At 37.0% G+C, this 16,457-nt stretch overlaps 3 protein-coding genes across 5 annotated transcripts in view; 2 read left to right on the forward strand and 1 right to left on the reverse strand.

Annotated features, from left to right (window-relative positions):
• awd (nucleoside diphosphate kinase) lies at window positions 1-2,538 on the forward strand. Its single transcript, XM_027360632.2, has 3 exons — window positions 1-245; window positions 1,711-1,925; window positions 2,235-2,538. The coding sequence occupies exons 1-3, from the start codon at window positions 60-62 to the stop codon at window positions 2,350-2,352; spliced, it is 519 nt and encodes a 172-aa protein (XP_027216433.1). The 5' UTR covers window positions 1-59; the 3' UTR covers window positions 2,353-2,538.
• Window positions 2,539-2,690: 152 nt separating this feature from the next.
• LOC113809139 (elongation factor 1-beta') lies at window positions 2,691-9,305 on the forward strand. Its single transcript, XM_027360634.2, has one exon. It carries the CDS (start codon window positions 8,523-8,525, stop codon window positions 9,027-9,029), a length of 507 nt encoding a protein of 168 aa, XP_027216435.1. The 5' UTR covers window positions 2,691-8,522; the 3' UTR covers window positions 9,030-9,305.
• Window positions 9,306-11,189: 1,884 nt separating this feature from the next.
• LOC113809137 (peroxisomal trans-2-enoyl-CoA reductase) overlaps window positions 11,190-16,457 on the reverse strand; it is a 289,487-nt gene continuing 284,219 nt past the window's right edge. For all 3 annotated transcript variants that reach the window (XM_070133924.1, XM_027360631.2, XM_027360630.2), the window contains exons 6-8: window positions 13,032-13,193; window positions 12,804-12,918; window positions 11,190-11,465 (exon numbers count right to left, since the gene is read on the reverse strand). In XM_070133924.1, coding sequence (XP_069990025.1) covers window positions 11,377-11,465; window positions 12,804-12,918; window positions 13,032-13,193 — 366 coding nt within the window. In that variant the 3' untranslated portion in view covers window positions 11,190-11,376. The remainder of the gene's footprint in view (window positions 11,466-12,803; window positions 12,919-13,031; window positions 13,194-16,457) is intronic.

The raw sequence follows: 16,457 nt of genomic DNA on the forward strand, positions 1-16,457 counted from the left end.
GACCGAGAAGGTGTGGATGGCGGCGCTGACGTCACTCGTTCTTTCTCTTGCCGGCCCCTATGCTCGCCAGTGTGGTGTGTCTGCTCTCCGTTATTGCACGTCGCCTCACTCCTCTCTCCATCATGGTTCGCGAACGCACTTTCATCGCCGTCAAGCCCGATGGTGTCCAGCGTGGACTCATCGGTGAAATTATCAAGAGGTTCGAAGCTAAGGGATTCAAGCTCGCCGGCATGAAGTACATTCAGGTGAGTAGAAAGCAAGAACTCACTGTTATTGCAATCCCACTTTTCGTACGCCTGAACGGGTAATGGCGTGGTACCGAGCCGGCTCTTGTGCTAGCACAAGCTGTCACGAACACGTGGGGAGGCAAGCCAAGGGAGGTGGTTCTTGGCTCGGTGTTTCCTATTTATAGATTATATGTCAACTCTTACCTCCGGGAAGTACTTACAGGCGTCTTGTAGTTTATTCTAGTTAACCATATTGCAAATGTTGCTTAGTCGTAGGACAAAGGATGGAAGTTGAAGGAAAGGACCGTGTTTGTCCGGTTTTGTCCTTGAAAGCTGCCAACGCTGCACCGTATGCATTTATATATCAATCGCTTGCGCAATTTGAAATGTAGGATTATATGCAGGGATACTAGTTGAATTAGACAAAATTTTCAATATGGAACTAATGTACAAGAAATAATGTAGGCCTGAAGGTTTTATTTATAGGTAAGATGCATCTCCTGTAACTGGAGCACATGGAGAAGTTACAAGTTTGAAGCCTTGTAAATGTAGTGTCAGAGGACAGTGAGATAACTTGATTACCTCTTGAGGTATTCATTACTTAGAGCAAGCACACCCTCCAGAGAAGTCCCAAAGCCAGGGTATCATGAAAACCCAAAACTCTAAACATGCCTTTATATATTCCCTAGAGGTGTGGGGAAGCCCCCTTTACCCTTCCTTCATAAGCAGTCAGCTGCCATGAAGTTGTGGAAAGGATAAGACGAGTACCTTTAGTGTGGAGGGTACAGAGGAGCTGTGGTGAAGAATAATTATAGAAATTGTACTTCCAGAAAATACAACATTTAGAACTCTGGCTATGTTAGCAGTGATAAGCCGTGGATATTTGGTAGTTTGAAAATTCATCTGGTAGTTTGCAGGCAACTTTATTGATACAATTAAATTTTTTAAGGTTTACTGTCACTTTGGGGTGTTTTTTGAGGTTTTACCCTATAAATGATGCCACTATTATTGGAGAAAAACAAGCTGTCCGAGCCCACAGAGCGATTAGTATCACGTTTGACGCCACCCACTTTGTCAACAGCCATGGCATGTATGTATATACCTGGCGGGTAGTGGTTAAAACCGGGGAAAGTGTAATGGAAATTGTAATGAAACGAGTATTCATTTTTAAATATTGGAATTTTCAATTGGTAAAAGACCTGGAAGATACTTCAGTAGGTTTAGGTATTTGATCTAGTTATTTATATAATCTGTATGTATTAGTTATTGGTGTTGAGGCATTTATCGCCCAGGTTACTGACTGTTTGGTTATCTGGTTTTTTATTTAAAATGCCTAGATTAAAAAGGTCCTCTTTGCAACTCATGCTTACTACAACAACTAAGCATGGTACTTGAGAATGAACAGTAAATTGCTACTATAGATAAATAGATCCACTTTCCTATATCAGTAACATTGTTTATATTAAGTCCTTGTATTTCACAGGCATCTGAAGATCTCTTGAAGCAGCACTACATTGATCTTGCTGACAAGCCCTTCTACCCTGGCCTTTGCAAGTACATGTCCTCAGGACCTGTGGTTGCTATGTGTTGGGAAGGCACTGGCGTTGTCAAGACGGCACGTGTCATGATGGGAGAGACCCGCCCTGCAGACTCCAAGCCCGGTACCATCCGCGGAGATTTCTGCATTGAAGTTGGAAGGTGAATAGAGTACTTTGATACTATTTTTTAAGGAATATTGTGTAATGTGTAAAGGTATGAATGACGATGAATATCTTCACAATACAAGAAATGTATTTGATTGGTTTCAAATATGTATTCATAACTGGTCAAATACATCTCTTGTATTGTGAAGATATTCATCGTCATTCATACCTTTCCACATTTGACAACATGAATACGGTGCATGTTGTGTAAATTCTACCGACATGTATTCCAGTTAAATGTCTGAAAGTAAGATGTCTGAAAAGACAGATTGTCTAAATGCTAAAGCTTAACCCCCCTTTCTAGGAACATCATCCATGGCTCTGATTCAGTTGAGTCTGCCAACAAGGAGATTGCTCTGTGGTTCAAGCCTGAGGAGCTTGTATCCTGGACACAGACCAACGAGAGCTGGATCTACGAGTAAGGCGTGCGAAAATTTGAGGAAGTCGGCCTATATTGTGCTGCTACAGTAGGTGGATTAGTGGCACAAGACCTAGCTGTTCCCGGTGATATCAAATTTTCTAAAGTCAGGAGTGCCACTTACCCACTCACACATTTAGGATCACCCTTCCTCATGCTTATTTGATAATAAAATATGTACATCCGTTTATTTGGCCGTTTTATTTTGAGTTTTCATCCTTGTTTTACGTATCCCATAGGATGGCTGGAAAGATGTAGCATGATCATTTGATGGACTCAAAGGCAAGATAGGATACTTCAGTGCCAAGTCTTGCTCCTTAGAACAATGTATCAGGGGAACTGATGCATGCAGGGCTGAAGTCCTAATAAATTACTTTTACTATATATTCACTTGGAAAACCATTAATCAGAAGGCACTAGTGTTAAGTCAGTAATATGCATGGCATGATTTGATTTGTTATAAAATTAGACCCTACTTAGCCCTGTAGTAACCCAGATATTATCCAGTAGTATTACATAATCCCGATACTTTGGTTCTATTACACGGCATTTAGAATAGTCATACCTTGCCTCTTGTTTCCAGTGTCTACCACAGCTTTGCATGTGGAAATGCTTCTCTTGCCACTTTAAGATAAGTGTATGAATTTTAAAAAGGCAAGATGGCATGGTTGCAATATTTCCTACTGAATTTTAACCCTGCATCTTGTCTGTGGCAATATTCCCTTTTTTTATTACATCTCTTCCCTAGTCTAGGGAGCACTTATAAGAGTTCCTCGGGTTGGGGCTAGCCCCATTTCTATAATTGGATGAAGGTTGTGGTAGATGGAGAGACCTAGTAAACCAGGAAAGTCATAGATGTTCACTTTGCAGTGATGTTTTCAAGATGTTGCATGATAAATCTCAATTGCCTTACTGCTTTATCTAATAAAATGCCTTAATGTTCATGCATCTAATTTAGTATATTGTATAACCATTTTTGAAATTGTTAATTGGTAATTATCCAGAATAGGACTGGGGGGATAAAGGTCTTTATAATGTGAAACCTGATCAGGTGCAATAATTTTGGAGGAAAGCAAGCCTGTGACTGCTGGTCTACAATATAGTGTTAATGTTATGTGCTCTTAGCAATGGTTGGTAAACTTATCTTCTGGCAGAAATGGATGTTTTAGACCTTGGTGATAATTATCAGTTGAATAATTAGTCCAGTTGCCTCACTAGAATGTGAATTTTTGGCCATATTGAAGTAAGCATGGAAGCCAGTCCCGTTATGTAGTCCTGTTCTGGATTGTTTTACAAAACCATTACAAATGTATTAGATCTCAATTATTTGTAATAAAATTGACTGGTCCATAAGACTTTTTAGGCTTGGCATAGATCCAAATTATGCATCAAATTTAATAGCCTTAGACTATATTGCTTTTTGGCCACATCCACTTGAGGGATGCCTTCTGTGCAGCCAAATAAATTAGTCTAAAAGGCCTGTCTACTCGAACAGGGATGATTAGCAGACATGGGTAGATGCAAGCAGAGATGACATCATGGTGAGCAGAATGAGGTTAATGTTAATGAGAGCGACGCATAGACAGGAGGAAATGGACGCCATCTTTTAGAGCACAAGCATGTCATAATGCAGGTGCAGCTGCTGTGGCCTTGTATTTATAGTGAAATGACGTAAATATCTGCTGTACAACATTGTTCATATCAAGACCATAACACCCTACCACAGGCTGTTCTCGAAAGTCTGGTTTCTTTAAGTTGGCAGACCCCCTCCCCAATCCTTTGTAGAGGGGCTTAATAGATGGAGACTTAAAACCATGGTAGGTGATCATCCCTACCTAGGACCTCAGCCCTTGCTCAACCAGGGCTGACCGCTTTTCTGTAGCAGCATTTCTGCTGGTCTAAATATTATACCATTTACTATCATAAATGGATGAATATTAGAGTACAGTTAGTATGTAGGATCAGTGTTGGTGATACAATTTCCTGCATTATTTTTATTGTACTGCATAAAACAAATGGATAACCAAGCCAATAATGTAACATCCAACAACTTAAAATGCACCTGCATCTCTATATATAATGTATTAGATGTATAACTTTAGAAAATGTCCATAAATTTGATTTATCTAAAAATTATAAATTATTCAGCATGTTGTAGGGCTGAAGTGACATCTGATGAAATTTCTGCCATGGTGACGTTTTGTCTGGCACACAATATCGGTTCATACCAGGATGGTTTCAAGCAATTTTCTTTAATTTATTTGAACATGGGAAAATTTATTGTTTTAAAACCTTTTCTTTTGCATCAATCTGTAGTCATACAAAATAACAAATATGGCCTTCGGAAAAAACTTGTGTTGACATCACCATCCGTTAGTGGTCTTGCTTCCATTTATCAGAAAATCCCATTGAATTCCAGCTGTGGCCTTAATTGATTTTGCCTGGTCTTTCCTTCCCATTTTGTCCACACTGTAAGTGAGCCATGCTAAAAGGATGAAAGGCTGCTTTGGTCATGTCTTGAACGGCCTTCATATTAGGTTACTCTTCCATCACTACCCTATTCAATACTGTACTAATCTACAACACTACCTTTGACATCTATTTTATGATAGTGCTGTATGAGCTTTCCTTACCTGGGGGTTCTTCCCCAAGCCTCACATTGCTGTATTTTGAATATGCTGCTAATGACCTTAGATGTTGACATGGCAGAATTTTCAGTAGATATATACAAGTTGGCACAAAGTGCTAATAAAGGGGTGGTATAGGGTGGGTGACTTGTCCATGTCTAGGGGATAAATGTAGGAAAGGATACATCTGGGGTTTTAGGTTTTCGTGATACCTTGGTTTTGGGACTTTATCCCTGTAGTGTGCGTCACTCCTGGTAACAAATAACCAAACTACTACAAACAAGTGGTTTACCCTTTTCTTGCCTGTGATTTCACCTTTACAGGTTCCTACCATTGTATAATGGTATGTAATGGGTATGCAAATTACAAGCTGATGAACCAATTTCACTTGCAGGTTTGTTGCTTCACCCAGTAGATATCCTGCCTCAGATGTCACTCGTAGGCCATACCCACTGACCATGCCTGCTTAACTAGTCATGGCATAAAGAGGAAAAATAGGCAGACCATCAAAATTCCTGTACTTATTCCTTCTTGTGGAACCAAAACAGTGTATGCATGGGAGCTGGTATAGGCAAAACTGACTAGATTCCTAATGGGTTGCTGAAATTAGCACTTATGACATCAATGGATGGAAGAAACACAGGCTTTTGTCTGGCAAGTTTTACCAGACTGAATAGTGAATTGGTTAATTAGATATACCTGATAGAAGGGGCACATTCGTTTTGTATTTACAGGTAGACATCAATTGAGGTTGGGACAAGGGCTACCAGATTTTTGAAATTTGTGCTCTATGGGAAAGCTCCCAGTAATTTAAGGAAAATAATTTTGGGTTTTAGGGGAAAAAGTAATGGCAAGGTAAATATATTGTATAGGCAGTTTAGGCTCTTTTGCTTACAACTTGAACAAAGTTCATAGGCAAAAAATGCCCATTAATCAAGTGAATTGTCCATTCCAAATCTTAATTTGTTCTAGACTGAATTTTATTTACATCTCCATTGATGGAGGGTTTATATATATATATATTATATATATTGTATGTGTGCATGTGTATGTGTATGTGTATATATATATACATATATTTATATACATATATACGTATACATATATACACATATACATATATACATATGCACATACATATATACATATACACATGCATATATACATATACGCATACATACACATATACACATACAGACACGTATACACAAACACCTTTTTTAATGGAAAATATGAAGATAGGGAAGGGTGCACTGTGCTTGAATTGAGCCATTTTGGTGATTTGCCATAGTTTCTCTGCTTATGTCATATTTGCTTGTGTCTGCTTTATGTTGTGATTTTGGTAACTTTTGCTTGCAGAGACACTGCCTGTCTTGTGGATAAGGTCAAACTGGTTTGAACAGTAGAAGGTTCTGATTCTAAATGTATTTTTTTGAGGGTTGCAGTTGATTCTAAATATATTATTCTTGAAGTTAACAATTTTCATGTATAGGAAACTAAGATTTTAATTTACCTTGAAAGATTTTTGCCTTATTGGTTACTTTTGAGTACAGATTAGCTTTATAGCTATTTGGTAATGTAGACACTACGTAATTATCTAATATATGTCTTCTCAGTAATAGAGGTTACTCATAGATACTTTTACGAAAGTCCACAAGGTATACAATACATTCATCAGGAAATCATTAATGTAATAAATCTGAAATTGATTCTTGTAACACAGTAAATATTCAGAATTTTATAATGAATGTATCTCCATTACGTGACTGCAATATGGTCTGACTAAAAAGACAGGTACAACTTTCCGAAATATATGCACAGTGACATGTAATGTTAAATTATATATATTCTTTAACTCTCATCTTATTTGTATGGAGGAATCTTAGTTCATATATTATTCCAGTGAGATCTGTATTGAATTACTGTGTGAACATGAAATTGTGATTATGTATTCTGCGTATTGAGGGATTGGTTTTCAGCTTCCCAATTATTGTTTGTGTGTGCAATGGATGGCAGATGATTCAGAAATATGGAATGCACAAATATAAAATAATTGTTTTTCTATTTTTGTGTGTATAAACAAGTATTTTTGTTAGTATTTGTCTGTACTGATAAAAAATCTTTTGGCCAATTTGCATTGCCAATAGTTGTTCAAGTCAGTTCATTTCAGGATTTAAGAAGTATGTAAATGTAAATCTCTTCTTCTGAGAAGAAAGTAATATCAATATTGTAAGTGTACAAATTAGTTCCTAACAGTGCTTAGCTCAGTTTTTATTGGAACAGTGAAATTTTGTGAACAATTATCAGTTAAGTGAGATTTAAAATTGAAAGTTATGATAGGATATTTACTTTTTTTTTTTTAGAAACAAGATTCATCTAATGCTTAATGTATATCTGCAATAGGAATCTGGTAATCTAATGGTGCTAATGGTTCTCTAGCTAGCAATACAAGTTTTCTTGTAACTTTCACACTTTGTTTGATTATCATGAAACTCTTACCATATGGGTACAACATGCCTCTCAACTATACATAATTGAGGTTGTTTTGTTTCTTGTATCTGATGTGTTTTCATACATTTTAAGTGTTTACTCTTGCACATTCATGTAATGATCACTTCTGGAAAGTTCACAAATTGATTTTAGGTAAAAGATTGTGGTATATAAATTATATTTTAAAAGTTTTTTTCATAGAAATATTTTAAATTAATAACTTGGTGAGTTATTGTTAATGCAAGTAAATTAGGTTAATTTTAGATGTATTTTTTATAAATATAATATTGAACTTGAGATAATTAACTACTATTGTTTTTCTGTAGCCATATGGAAATCTTTGATAGCAACTTGTATTTGATGATTGATCAATGTTGTAGCATATGGATGTAAGCTTTTGGATATTCTATTTTGCAGTCATTCTTGACAAGACTGTAGCTGACTATTTCCTTCAATCACATTTGGAAAAGCTGGGTTACAATGTGACATATTGATAAATTATTTGTGTGGTAAATTAAAAGCAATAAAGTGATACAAACTCTCTTCTTCATAATGTACTAATGACCTCTATCTGATGATAATACTGACAGTTTTAGGTGCTGAATCTGCTTTCTTTTCATATAATGAAAATGTTATTGGGTAGATCAGATTTACCTTCATATAAAATAATTTGCTTTCCAGGTTAAGCAAGGATATCACTTCAGAGATCAGGTGATGGTGATGTGAGCTGAATATGCAGATACTCTGAATATTGGTTGTTCTTCATATGTAGGTAACTTAAGCATGACAATTTTGCAGGTTAGTGGAGATTTTTGGTGATGTGAACACTGCACATGGACTGCAGAGCTTGAATGACTACCTTGAAGAACGTAGTTACATCTCCGGCTTTGCCCCTTCCAAGATAGATGTTGATGTATTCTCTTCCTTGGGTAAAGCCCCAGATGAGAAATACAACCATGTGCTTCGATGGTATAATCACATTCAGTCTTTAGGAGTGGAGTTGAAGTTAACTCTGGGAGAAGACCCCACAGATGCTCATGTTTTACTGGAAAACAAAATGAATGAACACAAAAATTCATGCATGATGTTTGGGGAGAATGCATCAGCAGCAACAACAGGGAAAAATAGGTGTTCAGCACCAGGCAAGATTGAAGAGCAGAAAGAAGAGGCAGTAGTTAATGATGATGAATTTGACTTATTCGGTTCTGATAATGAGGAAGACCAGGATGCTGCAAGAGTACGTGAAGAGAGACTAAAAGCATATGCTGAGAAAAAGTCTAAGAAACCTGGACCAATAGCAAAATCATCAGTGATGCTTGATGTTAAGCCATGGGATGATGAAACAGATATGAAGGCAATGGAAGATCTGATTCGATCTATTAAGATGGATGGTCTTTCATGGGGTGCCAGTAAGCTGTCCCCTCTTGCCTTTGGAATTAACAAATTATCAATCTTGTGTACTGTAGAAGATGAAAAGGTCTCTGTAGATGACTTAGTGGAGAAGATATGTGAATTTGAAGAATTTGTGCAGTCTGTTGACATAGCAGCATTTAATAAGATCTAAATAGGTAATTGGTATTTACATTAGCATTGGTGCTACTGGACTTTTTCAAATGCTATGAATGCTCATGGAATGTTGAATATTGAAAGAAAAAGTTTGTATACACTATGAAAGGGGTCATATTTGTCAAGACCAACGACCTTTATACAAGTACCTATGGTAACATTAATTGAATTTGATAACAAAATTGAAAATCTGGTCCTTTCTGTTCTGTTTTCTTGGTAATAGTCATTTGTTTTCATCAGAAAACAACCAAGTTAATACCACTTAATACATATGGGTCTAATCTTATGTTATGAATAAATCATATTAAACCTCTCAGAAGACAAGCTGGTGTTTAGTTGTGGGATTAAATCATACAGTCTAAAACAGTACATTATGGGAACAAGGTATTTAATTTCTGAACTGAGAAAACAAGGTGTTTATATATATTTATTTTTTATTTCACTTTATTTAGCAAGGAATAAAACAAAATAAAAAAATAAGTATTTTAGTTGTGTAACCTATATAACAAGCAATATACCTCATTTAATGTAAAATTTGGCATTGCATTGTGGCTAAACTATTATCTTCATAGACTTCTATCAATCAGTAATGAAAGTTAAGGAAAATACTATTTCATGAGGGCACTTCACTCATTTCAAAATATGATTTTTGTCGCAAGGATGAGGCTTTCTTTGGGAAAGTTAACGTTATACTGTGTCTACTGCTGAAGTGGTGACATTGAAAGCAAATTGATAGTTCTACACATAAATATATGTATGCATGTGCTACACTATCCTCAGTGGAGGTTTAATTACCTGAAATGATATGATGATTGATGAGGGGGAAACATTTGAGCAGAAGTGGGGAACTACCATGCCTTTGGGAAGTGTTACTTGAGCAAAGCCAACCCCTAGTTGCAAGGTGGAGGTAAAGACATGCGGTCTTCACTGGGCAAGAGAGTGAGTAGTTCTCTGACCACCCTTAATTGGCCAAGTTATATTCAAACATGACTTCCAGTACATTCCTGTAGAAATACTCAGGTATTACTTTCATTGGTACTATACTGATGGTAAGAAGACGGTACAAGATGAAAATTGATCAATATATCCATGTCCATGTGAACTGTCTGACAAGTGAGAATTTTGTTCATTGATAGACCTGCTGCTTAAATCTACCAGTAAACCAAGAAAGTGTTGGTGCAGGAGCTTGAGTGAAAATTCCAGACAATCTGTATCCAGTGGAGGGACACTGCATACACAATATTCAACATCCAAATTATATTGTCTGCCAAGTAATTGATGATTTTTGCTTTTAAGGAAAAAAAATAATATTTGGAAGAGATATTTTATTAGATATTGGTAAACCTATTGTAAGAGAAAGAGAGAGATGGGGATGTGGGTGTTGGTAGTGACAGGCCTGCCACTTTCATTGAACACTGCCGTGTGAACAACTATACCATGGTGTCCACAGACTTTGGTGGTGGACTGAATTAGATGCTGTTCATTCAGATGGGTGGCTCTTGTCTCGTCAGTCTCCACCCCCAGGCATTGCTTGCTGCACAATTTCCCAAGGATTCTCTGGTTACTTTGACCACCTACTAGATCAATATAGGTCCTAGGTCCACCTAAGAATTTGCTTGTGCAAAAATTAAATAAACTTGAGTTATTAAGGTTTTCCTGGAAACCCGTTAACAAAACATTGTGAACCTTGCATGGAAATCACCGTAATATATGAAAACTACGTCTTACACTTTTGTGAACACTTCAGAAAAGATTTTCTGCACTTTGGCTTGGCTTACTTAGGGAGAGATGTAAGAGAAACTTTCAAAAGACGATAAGTAAAAATATGGTGCTCACCAAAATTCAACCAAATGCGTGGAATGGAGGTAGCTTAGATTTTATATTTTCCTTTTGAAAAATGTCCTATAATTTTCTACATTTTATCAAATGTTTGCCCTATAGATCACAATGTCTATCAGGTGCTCAGATTGAAAGGTTACCTTTAATGTTATGAAATCCATTAATTTCCTTCATAACAAAATTCATGGTGATACTTCATTAATATTAGATAAAATTAACCAATTGTTCAGCCTGAAATCTAAAAGGCAAGGTGTAGTCATTCTATTACAGTATTCTTATTACCCAGTTTTGTGGCATAAAATAAAACTAGCACCACAAGTAATTGCATATATTTATTCTGAAAATATTCTTAGTCCGTATGTACTGTAAGTAAATTATCTGAAACAATACTATTGATATTTCTCAAAAAAAAAGAAAATATTATTTTTTTCCAAAAGAAGACACTGAAGATCTGTACATGGTTTTCCAGAGGAACATGTATAGCTGTTGCTTCAAAATCATCATTTCTACAGCTTGGCTTTGGTAGGAGAATCATTTTCTTGTTCTTCGTCAGGAGATTTGTAAGTCCACTGATAAGCTGGTAAGTTCTTGTGCTCTGCAAAGGTTAAAGAATATCCAAAGTGATTTAAAAATAATTTTAGTGCTAAAAAGAATTGCATTTGAAGAACCTTGTGTTATGATGTTTTGTGAGATCTCCAATATTTGCACACTGAAGTGTCTTAAAACACTTTACTCTTTACTACTTATCTGTTTCTTAGATCCCAGTCATTTTGTAATCTGATTTACAGATCTGATAATAAAGACCATTATAATCTCTCCATAAATTGACTAACTTATGGAAAAAGAATCATCTTAGATTTAAAAGACATGATTACAAGTAATATGAAGAACCTGAATCTGTATGACATAAAAGTGAGTATTATTCTGGACAGCAATTATATTTCATATATGGAAGTTTCTACATTCAACAAAAGAAAATGTGCAATTTGCACACACTGAGAATATGCAAATATCTGCATTGCAATGAGGATGATGATCAGGATATGGGAAAAAAAGAATGCAAACAACTTTCCTAATAGTGACAAGTTGCTATGCTGATCATTTACTGAAATATAATCTTGGGTGATTTTTGCATTCCAGAATGAAATTACTCAATATTCTATATTCTCAGATTAAATTAAGGTCACTTTTTATATGAACTGACTCCAAGGGTGCAAAAAAACACTGAACAGTACTTACAAAATAAACCTATCATAAAAGACAGCAGACTGATATATTTTTTACCTTGTGCTTGTTTCTGTGGGTTATGAACATTTTATTCTTAATTATTTTATAAGTATAATTATTACAGTATTTTTACAAACCAATCCTACTGTTTTTTTACTATTGCTACACCACCACCACTTACTACTTCTACTACTTACTACTATTACTTACTTATACTTACTACTACTTCTAACTACTACTACTACTACTGCTACTACTTACTACTACTGCTACTGCTACTACTACTGCTACTATTATTACTACTGCTACTATTATTACTACTGCTACTACTTACTACTACTACTACTGCTACTATTACTACTACTGCTACTACTTACTACTACTACTGCTACTACTTACAACTATTACTACTATTACTATGACTACTGCTACTACTAGCCTACTATGACTACTGCTACTACTACTATGACTATTACTATTACTATGACTACTACTACTACTGCAAAAACAATAACAGATACTACTACTACTACTGCAAAAACAATAACAGATACTACTACTACTACTACTGCAAAAACAATAACAGATACTACTACTACTAAAATGCAAATAGAGTTAGTAATAATAATCATAATAACAAATATAATGATTACTTTTAAGTGCAAACAAAACATTAATACAATTTAAACTTTAGAATCTGTGCTACCTGAAATTTGCCACATGAGGGGTGAATAAAGACTGCCCCCTCCATCCACCTTCAAAGTTTCACCTGATATGAAAGCAGCACCTGGTGACAGCAGGAAGCACACAGCACTTGCAATCTGAACACAAAGAAAAAAATATAAGTCATGTCTTGGAAAACATAATGCGCAATAATAATAACAACAAATAAAGCAAACTAAAATCCAACAAATGTCAATACTGAGGTACTTACTTCTTGTGTTGTGCCAAGACGCTTTGTAGGAATACCAGCACGGGCCCTTTCAAAAATATTATCTTCATTGTAGTTCCTTGCTGCTGTGGGTGAGTAGATGGAGCTTCCTGGAGCTACAGAATTTATACGCACACCACTCTGTGCCCACTCAACAGCTAAGCTCTACAGAAAAAATAAAAACAGTGAGCACCTTTGCATTGCAAGCAATACAACTGACTTATTTCAATCAAATATTTACCAATAATTCTAATGAAAACCTAAGTTATTTGCATCTGTACATTTTTCTACACATTTCAGTGAGAAGTCTGGTTGGCTAAGCTCTGAAAAAGTTAACTGATAACTGTGCATGCTGTATCAAAAGCATGAGCATTAGTCAAAAATTGAAGTGGATAATTAAAAAATACATATTCTTACTTGTATTGCTTTTGAAAATTTATTAATATTAAGCCTTAAATAGGCAAACTTAAAAAAAATCAAGGGGACAATATTGTAGAGAAGACTAAGAAGAAACAAACTAATGGTTAAAGGTTAAAACAAGTAAATATCCTAGACATCAAAGATCATAAAATACAACAGGAAAGTATTGTGGCTAAAGGGTAAAAATTCGTTAACTATTAGGATGAAATATGTTAGATGTCAAAGACTGTAGTGCTAAAGAATAGTATGGTAGCGAAAAGGGTAAAGAGAGGAGAGCACAGTAGTGATTAGTAAAATGGGAAGGGGGTTAAAGGCATAGGGAGATTAGATCAAATGTTGAGTATCTATCCTTCTGAACTAAGAGGAAAACTACAAAAGAGCAATCATGAAACAATGAATGTGTAATAAGGGTAGAAATGGGTGTTGAAGAAATGGGAGAAAAATCCAGAGAATGTTTAATGTTTAATGTTTGAAAATAATTGTGCTAGACATATAGCACTATGGTAAAGTATTGCATCAGAAAGGGCAAAGGAGAGTTAAAGATTATGATAAAAAGTCTTTGATGTCAAAGGTTTAAAGAGTGTTATAGGATAGTATGGTAGTGAAACGGGAAATAGGGGAGTAAGTGAACTAGAGCAGAAATTAGTATAAGGAGGAGGTAGGGCGATTGAGTGAATTATAGTGTCTCTGTTACTGGGGAAGGTACAAGAAAAATGTTCAAGGAAGTATAGAGATAGCTGTTGAAAAGTAGAATAATAATCCTGGGAGAAGGGAAGGTGTTAATTGTCAAAGATTAGAGGGTTTTATAGGAAAGTATGGTAACAAAAAGGGAAAGGAGGGAAGTAAATGAAGTAGAGCAGTGCTTAGTTAATTAGAAAGGTTAAGGAGATAGAGAAATTAAGTGAATTGCATTGTATCTGTGACTGGGGAAGGAATAGGGATAATAGGTGATAACGGCAGGTATGGTTGTCTTAGTAGTAGGGGATTAGGTATCTGAGGGTTGAGATAAAGGATCAGGAATAGGTGAAGTAATAGTGTCCTGGGGTTTGATAGGGAAGGTGGAGTCTGGGGAAGGGTATTGTGATAAAAGAGATTCATGTGTGTATCCTGAAGGGAATGGGAGGGATAGTGGGATTTTCGGGGAAGGGTTGATTTGGGTAGTAATGGTGGTTTGGGTGGTTGAGAGGATGAGGTATATGAATAAGAATGGGGTTTTGGGGGAGGTTTTAGTATAGGTGGTTGAGAGGATGTATTTTGGGAGGGGGTAGGGGTAATATAAGGGGGTAGAGTTACTGAGTGAATTGCAGTGTATCTATGACTGGGGAAGGAATAGGGACATTGTTTAAGGAAAACAGAGGTGGCTGTTGGAGAAGTAGGAGGAGAAGAAATCAGGGAATGAGAAAGGCAGACTTGGGAAGTCCGTGAAGTATCAGGAAGAATGTCTGGAGGGGAGGGGTCTGGAGAAGGACACTGTTGTGATAGAAGGGATTTGTGTGTGTATTCAAGTGGTAGCAGTAGAGAGGGAGGGGTATGTTGGGAGGGTGTAGGAGGAAGGAGGGTGGAGGGACTTTGAGGATGATGATGATGATGGATATCTGCAAATGTAGGAGTAGAAATAGAGGGATTGGTAGGTGGGTGAGGGAGTGGAGTGTTCCCTTGGGTCATCTTTAGGAAGTTATGGATGTCTTCAAGAGTTTCTGGAGTGGAGTTGGGTAAAGAGGACTGAGAAACAAAGGTTCTCTTATGAGGAGGAGAAGAGGAGATACATATCTGAGAAACAGGAGAAGAGGAAGGTGTAGGAGAGAATGTAGTAGGAGTGTGTGGAGTGGAACTTTTAGGTTGCCTGGTACGACAAATAAAGTGAGGAGGAAGGGTAGGTATCGGGGAATTGGTAGAGATTGGAGTATCTGGACTTAGAATGGAAAATAGATTTGACTGGTGGATAGGATGAGTGGACATAGGACATAGGTTTAGGGTATAGGGGAGAGATACCTGGGGAGATGCAGAAACATCTTGTGAAGATGGTGGGGGAGCAGAGGGAAAGACTGTTTTGGAATAAGTTGAGAGAGAAAAACTTTGTCTTCGTGCTTCCTGTTTGGCCTCACATGAGGCCTAGTTTAAATCAGAGGTCTGCTACCTCACATTCAAACTTATATGCAGGGCAGCTCCTATAAAATACATTATGGGAGTCTCCACAATTGGCACATGTACATGACTCAGCAGGGCAATTTGAATGGTCATGACCAGGTTGGGCACATAGGATGCAGTGGGCTGTGGAGCGACAATGTTTCGCTGGGTGGCCAAAATGCCAACATTTCTGACCTTGACGAGGAAGGGGTTGATATTTTGGGACATGATAAGATAATCAACCAATATAAGCCTCAAGGGGGAGGTCTTGCCTATAGAAGCTAATCTTGGCAATATTAATGTAGGATTTACGCTGGCCTCTGGGAGGAAGAGTGAAACACTGTACTACCTCTGCATCATATTCAGCAAGGCAGGAAAGTAGGTGATTTTCACAGTCTATGTTATATATGGGACAAGCATTTGGGGGAATAGAAACAGTTCAGGTACAAGTATTAAGAGATGGGTGAGGTTCGGCAGGAATGGGTTTACCAATAAGGTCAGTTAGGGTAGATAGTGCATGGGCTTCAGATGTAACCGTGACAAGGCGTGAATGATCAGAATGACTGCAAAAGGTAACCTTGCCCACTTGTTTCTGGAGGCACTGCTGAAAGAGAAGGGTATTCTCAAAACAGGGGGCTGAGGGGGGAATCACAAAGAATTGATACCACTTGGCTGGGCTAAAGAGAGTACTCAGAAAGTTTGAAAAGGCAGAGGCAGTAGAAGGACGAGGGTGAGAGGAAAATGGTGTGGTGTGGAGTGGAGTAGTTCCATGGGGGGGGGGGGGCAATAAGGATGAAGAGTAGTAATAAGGGAAGACCATTTTGACACTGAAGAGGACTGAGCGGCAAGAGATGAAAAGGAGAATGTAGAGGATGAGAAAGA

This window comes from Penaeus vannamei, chromosome 19 (assembly GCF_042767895.1).
Source record: "Penaeus vannamei isolate JL-2024 chromosome 19, ASM4276789v1, whole genome shotgun sequence".
Taxonomy (NCBI): domain Eukaryota; kingdom Metazoa; phylum Arthropoda; class Malacostraca; order Decapoda; family Penaeidae; genus Penaeus; species Penaeus vannamei.

Bases quoted from the DNA above. Each gene is read 5' to 3' on its own strand.
- awd (XM_027360632.2), top strand. From the start codon at position 60: ATGCTCGCCAGTGTGGTGTGTCTGCTCTCCGTTATTGCACGTCGCCTC. The intron at 246-1,710 runs GTGAGTAGAAAG...TGTATTTCACAG, and splicing joins CCGGCATGAAGTACATTCAG to GCATCTGAAGATCTCTTGAA. The intron at 1,926-2,234 runs GTGAATAGAGTA...CCCCCTTTCTAG, and splicing joins TTCTGCATTGAAGTTGGAAG to GAACATCATCCATGGCTCTG.
- LOC113809139 (XM_027360634.2), top strand. From the start codon at position 8,523: ATGAATGAACACAAAAATTCATGCATGATGTTTGGGGAGAATGCATCA.